Source organism: Hypanus sabinus, chromosome 30 (assembly GCF_030144855.1).
Source record: "Hypanus sabinus isolate sHypSab1 chromosome 30, sHypSab1.hap1, whole genome shotgun sequence".
Taxonomy (NCBI): Eukaryota; Metazoa; Chordata; class Chondrichthyes; order Myliobatiformes; family Dasyatidae; genus Hypanus; species Hypanus sabinus.
In genome coordinates, this window is record NC_082735.1 from 17,391,292 (window position 1) to 17,409,160 (window position 17,869).

General features: G+C 42.1%; 1 protein-coding gene across 2 annotated transcripts in view; it reads right to left on the reverse strand.

The window, feature by feature from the left end:
- LOC132383423 (uncharacterized) overlaps nt 1-17,869 on the reverse strand; it is a 55,871-nt gene that overhangs the window by 7,233 nt on the left and 30,769 nt on the right. For both annotated transcript variants that reach the window (XM_059954367.1, XM_059954366.1), the window contains 2 exons: nt 14,625-14,799; nt 9,759-9,998 (listed from right to left, as the gene is read on the reverse strand). In XM_059954367.1, the coding sequence (XP_059810350.1) occupies nt 9,759-9,998; nt 14,625-14,799 (415 nt within the window). The remainder of the gene's footprint in view (nt 1-9,758; nt 9,999-14,624; nt 14,800-17,869) is intronic.

Here is a 17,869-nt window from a genome sequence, read left to right on the forward strand (position 1 = left end):
GTCCCACCAGCCCCCACCCCCTGGGTGTGGGGGCATCTTTCTTACATCCATGTGTCTATCTAAAAACCTCTAATGTATTTGTCTCTACCACCATACCAGGCAGTGTATTCCAGGCATCCACCACCCTCTGAGTAGGAAACTTAGCCCTGACACCCCTTCTGGGTATCTAAGGTTCAAAAGCACTTTACTGGATGTAGATTTTGTTAAGTCTTGAAGCTATGATTCATTGTTACAAATGAAGTTCCTGGCACTGCAGGTTTTGGGCGAATGACAGACGGTTTCAGTGAAAGAGAATGGTTGCAGGAAGAATATTTTGAATAATACTCTGACAAAAGAAAGGGGAGGAGACGGAACATTACAGCACATTTATATTTATCAGAACCTGAAAACAACCCAAGGACCTTTCTTTGAATTCTGAAGAGAAGTAATATTAAAAAGAAGTGCTGAATGAACACAATGGAGTTCCAGGTGGGCAAATGCATGAACGTTTCTCTAATTTTTGATTTTCTCTACATCCCTACTCACCAAAACCTCTAATATGAAGAATAGCTCTGATTGAACTGATAAATAGATGTACGAAAAGAGCTCTCCAAGGGATTTGGACTACTCCTCCTGCAGAAGATAAATACAAGCAACCAACTTCTGTGTTATTATTTCTATGCAATAGACAATTAATTTCTCCATGGGAAAGGTTCTGTTGCAATTTTAAGTTCTCAAAGATGATAGATCCTGGTGTGACAATTCCTCGCAAAGCAGTTACGTCATTCATCCATCTGTGACCATTCTGCCCTTTGATGCTAAATCCTCCCTTTAGCCACAAGAGCTGCCCTTTTATTGCATCTTCAGTACTTTACCCAGAATGCCATCTAACAAGCAGCAGAGGTTAAAGCCTCTGTTGAGCTGATACCCTGTTCTTTGTCTAGGATCATACAGTATGAAAGTCTCCACAAGTAAACCACATGACCAAAACGGTACATGCTGATCAGGCCCTGGGTTAGAACCATAGAACATTACAGCACAGAAACAGGCCTTTTGGCCCTCCTTGGCTGTGCTGAACCCTTTTTCTGCCTAGTCCCACTGACCTGCACCTGGACCATATCCCTCCATACACCTCTCATCCGTGTACCTGCCCAGGTTTTTCTTAAATCTTAAAAGTGAGCCTGCATTTACCACTTCATCTGGCAGCTCATTCCACACTCCCACCAATCTCTGTGTGAAGAAGCCCCCCCCCATGTTCCCTTTAAACTTTTCCGCCTTCACCCTTAACCCATGTCCTCTGTTTTATTTTTCTCCCCCAGCCTCAGTGGAAAAAGCCTGCTTGCATTCACTCTATCTATACCCATCGTAATTTTATATACCTCTATCAAGTCTCCCCTCATTCTTCTATGCTCCAGGGAATACAATCCTAACATTCAACCTTTCTCTGTAACTCAGTTTCTCAAGTCCCAGCAACATCCTTGTAAACCTTCTCTGTACCCTTTCAACCTTATTAATATCCTTCCTGTAATTTGGTGACCAAAACTGCACACAATACTCCCAAGTCGGCCTCACCAATGCCTTACACAGCCTCAACATAACATTCCAACTCTTATACTCAATACTTTGATTTATAAAGGCCAATGTACCAAAAGCTCTCTTTACTACCCTATCTACCTGTGATGCCAGTTTTAGGGAACTTTGTAACTGTATTCCGAGATAATCTCTGTTCTACTGCACTCCTCAGTGCCCTACCATTTACCTTGTATGTTCTACCTTGGTTTTTCCTTCCAAAGTGCAATAGTTCAAGTTTCCTTGAACCAGTTTCTCATGAGACCATGGCTACCAGCAGTCCTCCATCCTTCACTTCTTTGTGAGCTCCAGCAGGTAGGGCCACCATTAAACAACTGATTCGGATTGTTAGGCTGCTCAGCCTCTATGCCTATCACACACATGCCTAACTGCCCACTTGCAATACTCAGTGGCCTTCAGCTTGAGAGCTCCTCCAAGATTCGCGTAGATCTGGTCTTCCCACAACTGCATCATCTTATCCTTCAGCCGTTGGGGTAGATCTTAATGATGGAATTACACACACTCGTCAAATTTATACTCTGAGTTGGGTGCTACCCTTTGCTTAAATGTGGTACTCAAGGTACTGTCTTATTTAGCAAGATTGATCAGGAAGGCAATTTGATTTGGTCTCAGTGTACCTTAATAAAAGATTCAGACAGAATAGTGAAGTCCTGCAGGCACCATCATTTCAATAAGCATATTTGTATATTTTCTAAGGGTATATCAGAGCATATGATCTTTTAATGACAACCCACAGTGAGAATGGAGACTAATAAAGAGCTCATCACTTAGATCCAACCACACTACACTTGTATTCTATAATTGGTTAAGAACTGGCAAACCTGGGATTTTTTTTTGACAGTAATAGGTCAAACAAAAGAAAACCACAGTAACTATCTAAAGAGAAGTAGAATGGTGCTAAACTGTGAGAGGAGGGAAATGTATGGATAGGAAAAAAAATAGGAAGAGAAAGAGAAAAAGAGAAAGGAAAATATTCCAACCAACAGAGCTTCAAGATCTACCTAAACACTCTAAAGCCAATGAAGTGCTTTTCAATTTTAGACCCGACAGTAACAAAGGAAATTCAGAAGGTATCTTTTACATTGGAAGGAGAGATTCTGGTTAATTAGGACAATTAATTATCAGTTAATTAGGGCAGTTGCTTATTTGGGCCAATTCTAAATGAACAAAATAAAATTGAGAAAATAGCTAAGATTCTTTTTTAGGACACTATGCTGCTTAATTGGGACAGGAGCCTGCTGCTGAACTTTTTCTAACTAGCATCTATCATGTGCACATTATGTGGCCATTAGACAGAACAGCATGCTTAAAGCAAACAGCTGTAAGTAGCATCACTTGCCTGTTTGTGATCAATAAGCAAAGCTTTTTGTAATTCATAGTTGGTAAGTGATAAACGGTAAGACAATTCAGAACTGTTTTACTCACTCCAGTTCCAACCATTCGGCTTTGAGGTGCCAGCAACAGCCGGGAGTAGTAATATGAAGAATTTTAAAGGTATCGAGAGTCATCTTGAATGTTACAATTAAAATGAAGATTGGGGGTTGCAACCCTCAAAAGAACCATTTGAAAGCAGTCCACTACCTACACGAGGTGTCTGCACTGATTTTCTTCATGTACAGCCAATCAAATGAGCATGTCAGCTAATACTGAATGAATTCCTCTGTTGATAACTATTAGAAACTAATACACAGTTTTATAGTAGTGTAGTAGTTTTGGTAATGTTATAATTTGTTCTGTATTTCATTTAAATACATAATCTGTTACTCAGTTAAATGGCAGTTTCTCTTTGTTTATACTTTTTGAACTATTTCCATGAAACTTCGGCTAATTGGGGCAGCTGCTTATTTAGGCCAAAATGTACTGGTCCTGGTGTGTCCCAATTAACTGGAATCCACTGTAATTACAATGAAATAATAATAAGCATTTCATTTCTGGGTGAGGTTCAGAACTCTCATCAAATGATCTTTAGAACAGGATTCCATTTCTGTTCAATGAAACTTTTTCTCTATTGTTCAGATGAGAAATTAAAAGTAATCCCATTCTTGACACCTCATTTTGCTCTAAACAGTTCACTGGTGATTAATAATTATCCTCTTGTAGACATATCAACACCTTTTGTGGTGCTTTGAGCAGTCTTGTCTCCACCCTATACAGATATTCCCTGCTCTCTCCACCACGTCCCTTCTCTGTAATTTCAAACATGCCTTCTTTTTGTATTTTGCCAGTTCCGATCATGATTTTGAATCCTATTTCTCTTTGAAAGTCCTGCCTGACCTTCTGGTATTTTCAGACTAAGTAAGTATCTTCAACATAAAATAAAGATAAAATTAAATAGAGGAATGGAAATGCTAGAAATTGAGAACAAACAATCGGGTGGATATGCTTTCATGAGTCCAGTACATCTTGTTAAGTGTCTGAGCAACAAAATTGCACTGGGAGCATCCCATTCTTTCTAAAAAAATATCTATCGTCACTTTAAGGTTTCATGGTGTGTGTGCAGTACACCACAAATTCACCTCACCAACTGAAAGACAAATATATAGACCACAGGAGGAGCCACTAAGATGAGAGAAGGGAGAAGAGAAATCTGATTAATTTGCACAGTCAATCTCCAGCATTACCAAAAACCAACAAACCATCAGATTTTGGCCCAATGGGGAATTATGTCTAAGACCAGAATAAAGCTAAGTAAGTTTCAATGCTTTCAAAGGTACATTTAATGTCAGAGAAATGTATACAAAATACATATCGAAAAGCTTTTTCTTCGCAACCATCCATGAAAACAGAGGAATGCCCCAAAGGATGAATGGAAGTTAAACGTTAGAACCCCAAAGTCCCCCCCCCCCAGCTCCGCTCCCTCCCGCACGTAAGCGGCAGCAAGCAATGGTCCCCCCCTACCCACACTGTCAAAAAAAAGATTCGGTACCCGCCACCAAGCACTCAAGCATGAAGCAAAGACACAAAGACGCAGTTTTTATCAGATGTAGAAAATATGACTTTTTAAATAAAATGACAGCATGACTACTCTGTGTTTGATTTGTGGACACAAGAGGCTCTGCACATGCTGGAATATGGAACAACAATATGCAGGAGCAGTGGTGCAGTGCTAGCTGGAGCGCAGCCGGCACACATCTAAGAAAAAAGCCAAACTAAACAAGCTAATTAATTAGGTGCCGCCCAGGGTGATTTGAATATCTCAGAATCTGCTGATCTCCTGGGACTTACACGTACACCAGACTCTGGAGTTTACAAAGAATGGTGTCAAAATAAAAACAACATCCAGCGAGTGGACTTAATGAGATGTTTTCGCTCACAGAACAGCCGCTCACTGCATGTGTTTTTGTTTTTGGCACCATTTTTTGTAAACTCCAGAGTCCGTTGCGTGTAAAAATCCCAGAAGATCAGCAGCTTCTGAGATATTCAAATCACCCTGGAAAGCACCTAATCAATTAGCTTGTTTAGTTCGGCTTTTTTTCTTAAAGGTGTGCTGGATGCACTCTGACCAGCACTGCACCCCTGCTCAGGAGAAACTCAGTGGGTCAAGTAGTATCTGTTGCATCAGGAGTACTGATGCAGAGTTTCAACCCATAAACATTGAGCTTGAGGCAGATAATTCTTCAAGGTTTCTTATTCTAAATACTATCTTGGTGAACAATCTGGACAACAAAGTTAACACAAGCGTTCCTATGCAGTTACGGCAATGTAGAGGCACATTTAGCAGAACTGCTGCCTCACTGACTAAGCAAACCATGTTTAATCTGGATCATGGATGTTGTCTCCGTGGAGTCTGCACGTTCTCCTGGTGACCTCGTGGGCTTCCTCCAGTTGCTCCTGTTGCATTCCACATTCCAACAACAAGCAGGTTGGTGCATTAATTAGCCACTGTAATTTGCTTTTGGGTGAGTGTAAAAACTGAGGAGAGCTGATGAGAATGTGGGGAGTATAAGATGGCTTCGAGTAGGATTAATACAAATATATGCTAAATGTTTGGCAGAGACTCAATAGGCCAAAGGCGAGCAGAAGACTGAGGGCCATTACCAGACATTAGAGAAATTGATGTTCATACCATCAGGTTGGAGGCTACCCAGACAGAATATAAGGTGTTCCTCATCTGGAAGAACTGTTTGGGGCCCTGAATGGTAGTGAGAGGGGAGATGTAGGGGCAGGTGTAGCACCTGTTCCGCTTTCAAGGATAAGTGCCAGGAGGGAGATCAGTGGGAAGGGATGAATGGACAAGGGAGTTGCGTAGGGAGCAATCCCTGTAGAAAGCAGAAAGAGCAGAGGGAGGGAAATGTGTGCTCACCGGTGGGATCCCATTGGAGAGGGCGGTAGTTATGGAGAGTTATGTGCTGGATACAGAGGCTAGTGGGGTAGTAGAAACAGGAGGTGCAGGATGAGGGAACTATGAGGTTGGTGGCAGTTAATTTGTCCCTTCCCACTGATCTCCCTCCTGGCACCCCCTCACCATTCCCCATTCCCATTTCCCTTTCTCAACTTATCTCCTTACTTGCCCATCACCTCCCTCTAGTGCTCCTCCCCCTTCCCTTTCTTCCATGGCCTTCTGTCCTCTATCAAATTCCCTCCTTCTCCAGACCTTTATCTCTTTCACCAATCGACCCCCCAGCTCTTTACTTCTTCATCCCTCCCCCTCCCAGTTTCACCTATCACCTACTACCTGGTATTTCTCCCACCCTTTGCCCCACCTCCTTCCTCTGACTTCTCATCTTTTTTTCTCCAGTCCTGCTGAAGGGTCTCAGCCTGAAACACAAAGTGTTTACTCTTCTCCATAAATGCTGCCTGGCCTGCTGAGCTCCTCCAGCAATTTGTGAGCATCCTCTTCATGTCCATGTAATACCATCTCAGAGTCTGAAATTATCTCCTCATTTCTCTAGATAATTTATTTTACCCCCTTCAGTATGTCACTGATCCATTAGATTTTAGTTCAAATGAAGAGGAGAGTTCCCTCATAACGTTCTTATTTCAAATGCTGCACTTTCCAACGGTATCAGTTGTATCAGGAATATTGGAAAACATCTTGCTTTGAGAAGGCAGTGTTTTGTAGTAGTTTCAGAAATAAACTGGCAAAAAATGCAAGATCAAAGCTACTACAGCATATACAAACCTGTACCCTTAGTCATCCATTAACTGAACATTCATGATTTAAAGTCAACATAATAATATTAGTTAACAACAGGACTTCACATTCTTTCATCCTATCTCAATTGCAATTAACTGAACTGTCCTGACACACAGAACATGATGACAGTGTGTAATAATAAACTACAGAGTCTTACATACATTCACCCATACCCATTTCTAATTGGGGGTGGTATGACAGCATCATGACTAGCTTTACAGTAACAGTGATATGAGCGACCGCATGCATTTCCTCGGGGTGCACCAGTTTCCTCCCACAGACCAAAGACATACCGGCTGGTAGGTTAGTTGCTCATTGTAAATTTTCCCTAGTGATTCAGCTAGGGTTAAATACTGGAGAGTATGGCTTGAAGGGCCTTTCCATATCACAATAAATATATAAATAATACCATATTAAACACTTACATAAACAAACCAGCTCAATTAATCTAGCTGATGTTTCGTGATCACTTTGACAATAAAATGAGGCTAGATGACAATTTCCTGGTGTTTGTTGATGACACTTGCAAATCTCCTAAGATAAATTGCAATGCTCTCCCAGAGCTTACAAAGTGAGTCATAGACCCTTTAGACACAACACAAAAGCAATATGCTAGGATATCTGGCATTGCAGCCTTTGTCCCCTTCCTGCTACTCATCTTCTTCCTACACTATACGGCCATAGGATATAGGAGCAGAATTAGGCCATTTGGCCCATCATCTGCTCTACCATTTTGTTATGGCTGATCTAGTTTTCCTGTCTCCCTCCCCCCCTCCGTATCCCTTCATGCCCTGACCAATCAAGAATCTATCAGCCTCTGCCTTAAATATACATAAGAATTTGGCCTCCACAGCCACCTGTGGCAAAGAATTCCGCAGATTCACCATTCCCAGGCTGAAGAAATTCTTCCTCTTATCCATTCTAAAAGGATGCCACTCTGTTCCGAGGCAACGTCCTCTGGTCTTAGGCTCTCCCACCATGGGAAACATCCTCTCCACATCCACTCTATCATGGCCTTTCACCATTTGATAGGTTTCAATGAGGTCACCCCTTATTCTTCTGAATTCTAGTGAATACAGGTCCGGAGCCATCAGACGCTCTTCAAATGAAAAGCCATCCAATCCTGGAATTATTTTCATGAGCCTCCTTTGAACCCTTTGAACCCTGTTAGGTTTCTGAGATAAGGGGCCAAAACTGCTCACAATACTCCAAGTGAGGTCTCGCCAGTGCTTTAAAAAGCCTCAACATTACATCCTTGATTTAATATTCTAGGCATTTTTATATTACTCCTACTCAAAGCCATTTTATACTCCCTATGTATTCTCTTAATGATATATACTCAATGTCAGCAAGACCAAGGAGCTGATTATTGACTTCAAAATGAGGAAACCAAAGGTTTGTGAGTCAGTCCTCATCAAGGAATCAGAGGTGGAGATCATCAGCAACTTTAATTTTGTTTTTGTTGCCGCTTCAAAAGATCTATCCTGTGTCCAGCACGTAAGTGCCATAATGAAGAAAGCATGTTAGCCCCTCTAATTTCTGAGAAGTTTATAAGGTTTTAGCATGTTGTCTAAAACTTCGACAAATTTCTGTAGATGTGTAGTGCAGAGTATATTCATCGGTGCATCACAGCCTGGTACGGAAACACCGATGTCCTTGGATGGATAAGCCTTCAAAAGGTAGTAGTTACAGCACAGCACATCATGGGTGAAGTCCTCTCCACCTTTGAGCACATCTACATAGAGAGCTGTCACAGGATAGCAGCGTACATTGTCAAGGATCCCCAACATTCAAGCCATGCTCTCTGCTTGATGTTGCCATCAGGACAGAGCTACTTGAGCCTCAGGACAGACACATCACCAGGTTCATGAACAGTTATTACCCGTGAACCATCTAGTTCTTGAACCAAAGGGGACAACTTCACTCAGCTTCACTCACTCCATCATTAAACTGTTCCCTCAACCTATGGTCCAATGGCTCTTCATCTCATATTCTCAACTGTTGTTGCTTATTTATTTGTTATTTGTTGTATTTATTTGTTATTATTACTTATTTCTCTCTTCTGGTATTTGCACAGTTTGTTGTCTTTTACACCTTGGTTGTTTGTCTGTGCTGTTGGGTACGGTCTTTCATTGATTCTATTGCATTTCTTGTATTTCTTGAACTTGTTTCTTTCACTTTATTGTGAATTCCCATAAGGAATTGAATCCCTAGGTTGTATATAGTGACCCACTGTATATGTACTTTGATAATAAATTTACTTAGAACTTTTGAACTTTGAAATTAAAAGAGACTTTAAAGTACAGGTGGCCCTCGTTTTTTGAACATTTGCTTTATGACAGCTCACTGTTACGAAAGACCTACATTAGTACCTGGTTTCGCTAACCAAAGAGGATTTTCGCTTTTACAAAAAAAAAGACACACACTGTATACATGTGTTTACCCTGGGAAAGACTACCATGACTGTGAAGCCTTGTGCGGGCAGTTGTGTGCGGATGTGTGTACGTGCACATGCACATACGTGCCAATTTTTTTTCTCCAAATCAATTTTCGCTTGCTGTCTTCCTGATTCTGTGAAGTGAAACTACACCGTATATAAAATATTTCTAATTTATATAGGTTGTATATTTATCATATTGTTCCTGCTTTTACTATATGTTAGTGTTATTTTAGGTTTTATGTGTTAGTTGGATGATTTGGTAGGTTATGTTTTGGGTCTGGGAACGCTCAAAATTTTTTCCCATATAAATTAATGGAAATTGCTTCTTCACTTTATGACATTTCGGCTTACAAACGGTTTCATAGGAATGCTCTACCTCCAGATAGCGGGGGAAACTTGGATTAGAATGTCTTATTTATAAAATTTTCCTTGCCCCAATCGCTACTCTATATAGTTAGTGAATTACAAAGTCATGGAAGCTAATGACTAAAACAAGACTGGATTGAGACAAGCATAATCCTGCAATTTGCCAAAGCAAACAAAGTGAGAAGAAAATATAAACCAATAGAAAGCATTTTCACATTTATAAAGTTTGCTGATTGCTTTACTCACCAGTGGAAATAGCAGTGCCCTGCAAACTCTCCATTATGTAGGCCATTTTCAGGAAACTCCAGTTCCACGCCGAAACAGACTTCTGGTGCACCAGGCAACATACCCATATACCTTAACACACCTGTGCCAACTTTGCCAATTGGCAAGATAATCTTCACTCTGTGCCCGATCTTTAAATCTAAGATAGAGTGGGGTGCATATGCTTTCAAGGGTTGAACACTTCTGACAGCAGTGTTAAATCTAGGAGAGAGAATGGAATCACATGTAATAACCAGAGGTCAAATCTATTCAAAAAACCTAAGGATATACTCTGTAGAGAGTCAGAATTCACAATGGTGTAGGCTATCAGACATTTTAATGGTAGCCCATTCAGTAAACCCTTTATATCTCTTACAATTTTCTTCTCTAGTGAATTTCACCCATCAGTTCTATGGGTAGAAGCACATGCTCTCACACACACACCTTCCACTCACTTCACTCCAGACCAAACGTGAATCCTCTCCCTCACTCTCTCCTCTACTTTTCAGCTAGCTAATCTCTTTAATTCCTTCTGCCTTTCCCATTCTTAGAGGGTTAAAATCAGAACATTGAGTCGAACCATCATGATCAATCCGAATGATATTCAGTAAGTTAAGCTTTTGTCTGCCTGTGCCTTCTGAATTGGCTTTCTCATGACACCGTTTATAGCTGTTGGAAGAATATTAGCACTTGACTGGTTAAAATTCCTGCATCTACACATCTTGGGGAGTATCATTACAATATCCAATTCATACATTACAATAAGATCCACAATACCACAGAGGGTTCACTGAACACAGATTAGAGAGGTTCCTGTTTGCTTTCACCTCCAAGAGGACCACAACTTTGTCATTGGGTTTGTGGGCTTGCATGCCTCAATGATCTGCAGAGCTGTGTTGGCTGGAGTCTGAGCTCGATCAATTGGCTCTTGGTAGGGTCACCCATGCCAAACAGGCTAAAGGCCAGAGGCCAGACTCATAGTAGTCCACCAGTCCTCCAAGTTCTGGGGGTCAACTCAGGGCTAGCAACCCTCAGTTGCAAAAACAAAATTGTTATGGAAACAGCAATGAAGAATCTTTCTACATCTGAGTGTGGTAGTACTCCTGAGTCTCCACCCGGGACTTGCATGACTGACAGTAGTGAAAGCAAAGAGTAAGCTACTAACATGATGAAGAAAGCCCTAAACATCGCCAGAGATGAAGGACCTTCATTGCTGCCCTAAGTGCCTGCAGCATAACAGGCAGTAAGTAAATAAGGAGCATCCTTTGTCCACCTCCAATTATCATACCTTCCTATTTGAACTGTTCCTCCTTGTGAAGACTATTTTGACAGTTCTCGTTATATAAGGAGTTTCAACATTTTCAGCCAGTGATGGTGAAAGAACAACAATATACATTTCCCTAGTTTGCAGCCAGAGTTGGCACAATATTCCTGAGGAGACTAACATCCTTTGAAGTATGCAGACCTCTCCTTCACATGTTCTATCAGTCGGTTGTTGCCAATACTACCTTCAATGTGGTGGCGTGCTCGGGTCTTGGCATCCACACAGGTGATGCCAACAGGCACAATAAACTGATTAGAATGGCTGGCCCTGTCATAGGAGTCATACTGGACACACTGGTGGAACAAAAGACTCTCCGGAAAAATCCTGGCAATTCCGGACAATGTTTCTCACCCTCTGCATGCCACCTTGGCTGAACAGAGGAGCACTTTCAGGAATAGACTAAGCTAGCTATGCTGCTCCAAAGAGCGATATACGAGGTCATTCTTACCCTTGGCCATTAGGCTCTATAATGCGGAAGTGATGACCCCCTTCGATTAGACTATTATTAACCTTAGTTTACCAGAGCTCTGTTTACTACACTCTGCTATCGCAGACACCCTATGCAATACTACCATCAATTCTTACCTGGACAGTATGAATGTGCTCCCATTACTGTATAATATATACAGTAAGTTTTGCACTACCATCTTATCAGCGGGAACTTGTTAGTCTTGTAATCGCTGACTTGTAGACCTTGTACATCTTATTTTTAAGGTAACTTTTAAAAATTACTTTTTGCTTCTCTTCTATTTGTGTATCTGTGCACTTGTAATGCTATTGTGACACTGTAATTTCCTTTGGGATCAATAACAACTGAGGAAGTTCACCATTATCCATTGACAGTAATTTTATTCTATAGATGTTTCCAAAGTTCCTTCAGTTGAATTCCATGAAACTAGTTAATTAGCTTTCTGTATAGGTACCCTATTTTTCTTGTCAATCCTGTCAAGAAATTAAATGAAAAGGGCACAAGGCATTTCTTTCAACTGCAATGCATACCATTAAGTAAATATCATGCCCTAGAACTGAAATCACGTAATACAATGTTGATCAAAGCAATGTTATTAAAATTCCATTCTACTTTGCGCACATGCAGTGCTGTTACTGGGTTCATTATGAATACGTTTAGCAAAGATATGGGGGCTATGGAGCCTAACCATCCTTCCTAATCTGCTGAATCAATCTGTGTCTTGCTAATAGGCATTTAGCACCTGAATGTCAATGGCAGTAACTCATAGAGACTCTGGACAGGAAGGATCAGTTTTTGCTTCTTATTTCTGGCATACATTAAAATTATCACACCATAGAAGGGATCTGATCATACCAGGTTTATCACCTCTGCCTCAGTAAGTATAACACTGAGCTAAGTGATTCTGCAGATGCCGGAAATCCAGAGCAACACATACAAAAGAGTTCCCACTGCTGCCTGTAAGGAGTTTGTACGTTCTCCCCGTGACCGCGTAGGTTTCCTCCGGGTGCTCCAGCTTCCTCCCACAATCCAAAAGATGTACTGGTTGGTAGGTTAATTGTTCATTGTAAATTGTCCTGTGATTTGTTAGGGATAAGTGGGGGATTACTGGGCAGCATGGCTTGAAGGGCCAGAAGGCCCTATTCCACACTGTATCTCAATACATAAATAACAAAAATGCTGGAGGAACTCAGCAGGTCAGGCAGCATCTATGGAAAGGAATAAACAGTCGACATTTCGGGCCAGCCTCCGGGAGGGGCACAGCCTTGTCATAAGGTTTGGAGGCTTGCGTGCCTCAATAACCCGGAGGCGTATGTTGGCTGGAGTCAGGGCTTTATGAATTGGCTCTTGGTATGGGTCACCCATGCCAAACAGGTCAAAGGGTAGAGGACAGACTTAAGAGCGGTCCACCTGTTCTCCAGGTTCGGGGGTTCAGCTCAGGGCTAGCAATGCTGACTGGTCAAACAAAACTGTTACGAAAACAGCAATGAAGCATCCTTCTACATGTGAGTGCCACAGTATTCCTGAGTCTCCATCAGGGACTTGCATGACCGACAGGTGTGAAGACCGAGAAGAAGCTACTGACACGATGAACACCACCAGAGATGGAGGACCTTCATTGCTGCCCTAAGTGCCAGAGGTGTAATGGGCAGTAAGTAAGTAAGTTTCAGTCTGATATTCCTGGGTGTTCATATCTCTGAGGATCTAACCTGGTCTCAGCATACGGATGCAGCTACAAAGAGGGCAAGGTAGTGAGTGACTATATTTATTCAGGAATTTGAAGAGATTTGGTTTGTCACTGAAAACACCTGAAAACTTCTATAGATTCACTATGAAGAGCATTCTGACTGGCTGAATCACCATCTGGTATGCAGTGGGGGGAACCCCTGTACAGCATTGAAGTAAGCTTCAGAGAGTTGTTGAGTTGGTTATTTCCATCATGGCTATGAGACTCCATTGTATCCAAGACATCCTCAAGGAGTGGTGCCTCAGAAAAAGTGGCTTCCACCATCAAGGACCCCCACCACCTAGGACATGCCTTCTTCTCACTGTTACCATCAGGAAGGAGGCACAGAGGCTTAAAGACACACACTCAGCGATTCAGGAACAGCTTCTTCCTCTCTGCCATCCTCACTACTTTCTTTCTAAATTTCTGTTTATGCACCACTTTTCTTAATTTAATTAATTATTATTACTGTAATTCTGTAATTACTGTAATTCAGCTTATTTCTGTATTTATCATGTATTCCCACAGAGTTAACAAAGTTCACAACATATGCCAGTGATATTAAACCTGATTCTGATTCGGAAATCTTTCAGGAGGGAGGGTCTTGGCCTGAAATATCGACTGTTTATTCCTCTGCATTGGTGCTGCCTGACCTACAGAGTTGCTCTAGCATTTTTAATGCATTGCATTGAGTTAATAATACTTCTGGATTTGATTTATGCAGCTCAAGTCAACTACTGTACCTATTTCCTATTGCCGGACTTGCTAGCTGCTCTTTAACCAGGATCCTAACAGGGCGACAATAATGCACGTGGAGCATGGCAAAAAATATTTTAATCAGATTTCCGAATAAAGAAAGATTTGCATTTGAAACGCAATAGATTCTGTAGATGTTGGAACTCCAGAGCAACACAGACAAAATGCTGGAGGAACTCAGCAGGTCAGGCAGCACCTATGGAAATGGACATAGAGTTATGTGTTTCAGGCTGAGTCCCTTCATCAGGACTAGAAAGGAAGTGGGAAGATGCCGGAATAAAATGGTAGGGGGAGGGGAAGGAGGACAAGATATAAGGTGATAGGTGAAGCCAGGTGGGAAGGGGAGGGGATGAAGTAAGAAGCCGGGAGCTGATAGGTGGAAAAGGCCTGGGTGAGCTCACGTTCGAAAAGTCGAAGGGCAGCAGAGATCACAGAGAGCGGGACTCACTGAACTCCCATCGAAGAGAAGATTTAAACTTCTTCAGGGTGGGCATACTCATGACAGTGACAATAGGCAGACTCAATGAACATTCATCCAGCAATTCCTATGTTTCCATTCCTTTGCCAACTTACCTGTACAGCAGAGATCCATGTCTGTAGGAGTGGTAGCTTGTCACAGAAGTGAAACGGGTGGACCCACATGGAAGGCTGTAAAGGGGCATTTCAGTGATATAGTGCTTGTCAGGGAGTCCGCCTGTAAATGGTATCAACTCTGTTTGGCTGCTTTTATTAGATTGTGGTAGGAAATCTGTCAATACAAATACAAGGAAAGCAGGATTTTACAAAAGCAATGAACTCTAAAAGTACTCAATGAAGAAACAAAAAGCTTCAATAAATAATCCACAATAACATAAAAATCTTATGGCACATGTGTTCTATTTTCCACAAGATTTCCAGCATAAGGTCCTGTTCCGCTTTTGCAATGTTATCTGTTTATATAAACTCATCATAAAAATTGAGAGCAAAACACACGAAATGCTGGAGGAACTCAGCAGGCCAGGTAGCATCTCTGGAAAAAAGTACAGCCGACATTTCAGGCCAAGACCCTTCAGCAGGACTGGAGTTAAAAAAGATGAGGAGTAGATTTAAAAGGTGGTGCGAGGGGAGAGAGAAACACAAGGTGATAGGTGGAACCAGGAGGGGGAGGAATGAAGTGAAGAGCTGGGAAGTTGGTTGGCGAAAGAGATACAGGGCTGGAGAAAGGTGAGTCTGATAGTGGAGGACAGAAGGCCATGGAAGAAAGAAAAGGAGAGAGGAGCACCAGAGGGAGGCAATGGACAGGCAAGGAGATCAGGTGAGAGAGAGAAAAGCGGATGGAGAATAGCAAAGAAGGGTGGCAGTGGAGCATTACTGTAAGTTTGAGAAGTCGATGTTCATGCCATCAGGTTGAAGGCTACCCAGATGGAATATAAGGTGTTGTTCCTCCAACCTGAGTGGGGCCTCATCGTGACAGTACAGAGGCCATGGAGTGACATATTAGAATGGGAATGGGAAGTGCAATTAAAATGAGTGGCCCCTAGGAGATCCCTCTTCTTCTGGCAAATGGAACATAGGTGCTCAACAAAGCGATCTCCAGTCTACGTCGGGTCTCATTGTCAAGCTGGATCCAAAATTGGCTTGGCAATAGGGTGATGGCGGGGGGCTGCTTTTGCGATTGGACACCTGTGACTGGTGATGTCCCACAAGGATCAGTACTGGGACCCTTGCTGTCTGTAATGTATGTGAATGGCTCAGACGTGGATGTGGTTGGCATGATCAGTAGGTTCACAGATCATATGACGATGAGCAGAGCTGGTGACTGTGTAAGCTGGTAAGGCAGAGTTAGGCTGCAGAGAGATATGGGAGTGTGGGTGAAATGGGTTGCAAAATAGCAGATGGAGTTTAAACCAGACACATGAGGAGTGCCAAGATGAGGCCACTCTTGGTGTGAAGGAGCAACACCTTATGTTCCATCTGAGCAGTCTCCAACCTGATGACCTGAACATTGATTTCTCCTTCTGATAAACAACTTTTTTCCTTTCTCCACCCCCTTCCTCAAATTCTCGTCTGGCCTTTTACGTCTTCTCACCTGCTTATTGCTTTCCCCCTGTGTCCCCTCCACCATTCCTTTCTCCTATGGTCCACTCTCCTCCCCTATCAGATTCCTTCTTCTCCAGCCCTTTACCTTCCCCACCCATCTGGCTTCATCCATCACATTCTATCTATCCTCCTTCCCCTCTCCTACACCTTTTTATTCTGGCTTCTTCCCCCTTCCGTTCCAGTCCTGAAGAAGGGTTTCAGCCCAAAACGCCAACTGTTTGTTCATTTCCATAGAGGCTCCCTGGCCTGCTGCATCCTGCCAGCATTTTGTGTGTGTTGATATGAGAAGTGATATGTTTTGGGAGTTCCAGCAGCAGTCCAGGTAGGGTTGAGCTATTTTACCCAGTCAATGAACTTCTAGCTTGCTGGTTAATACTTGCTTCACTATTCATGATCAATGCTGTGTTTATATGCATTATGAATTTTAGCCATTCTGTTCAAGGACATCATGTGCACAGAGGATGTGGATGAAATTCCAGAAGTGAGTTATTGGTACCTGAAGAAGTTTGACAAAACGTGTGAGTCTCAACAGAATTTCTGAGGCACTGTTTCTAATAACGGGAAGTTCAAGGAGCATAGAACTAAGTTAGTTGGAAACAGCATAAGGGGAGAAAAAGTACTTAGTAAGTTGGCCTGAGCTGGAATGTACTGCCTGAAAGTGTGTCAGGAGAAGATATAATTATAACTCTCAAGAAGGAAGGAGATAAATATTTGAACTGGAAAGAAATGATGATATTGATGGAAGAGTTCTTCACTGAAAACTCATGCTACACATGGTCTCCTGCTGGCCCTGATGCAGATGGTACAGTGGGCCACTCAGTATGAAGATGTTGTAACTGTTGTAGGAATACCAGACACTGGCTTGATTGGTGCCATATGGTCACACACTAACAAACGTTGGGACTCTGGATTACCCTTCAGCTCCAGTACACATCTTTGGACTATTTTTACTGTGCCCATGGTCTGTTTTTTTTGATCAATTATGCTATTGTTTGCACTGTTGTAACTGTATGTTGTAACTACGTGGTTTTGTGCAAGTCTTGTAGCTTTAGTTTTTGGTCTTGTTTGTCTGGTGGGATTGGAGCTCCTTTCCAGGGAACGCGCTAAGATGGTAGCGTGATATTAATACGCAGTAGCCTCTCCGGATTCTGGATTGGGGATTGCCAAATGTTATGTGGATTTTCTGGTGTAGTCTGTTTTGTCATGTGTTTTTGTGATATCATTCTGGAGGAACGTTGTCTCATTTTTTAACTGCATTCCATTTGTGGTTTTTAAATGACAATAAACTGAATCTGAATCTGAACATACAGTTCCCTCAAAGCAACATATTCTCCCAGAAGTATTCTTTTTGTTTCCCTTTAGGAAGTGGTTATCTCTGGAAAGGTCAGGATCTATTAATCATCTCGAGTTGTTCTTAAGAAGATGGTGGTGAAATGTTTTCCTGAACTTCTGCTTTGCACATGGTAAAATTTTACCCAAAGTGTTGCTGAGGAGGGAGTTGTTTTGGTAGCTGCTTCACACCATTGTCATGGTTCTTCCACAGTGAGTGTTTAGGTCGAGGACTGGCTGCCAAGTGAGCAGACCAGTTTATCCTGGATGGTTTCAGGCATCTTGCATTCTTGGATCTACAGCCTTTCTGCACAATCCAATAGCCTGTGACCTCTGTAAAATCAAGTGGTCACTTTGACCTGTGGTCTTCTGGTCAGGAAGGCATGGAGATGCTGATTTTTGAAAAGAGA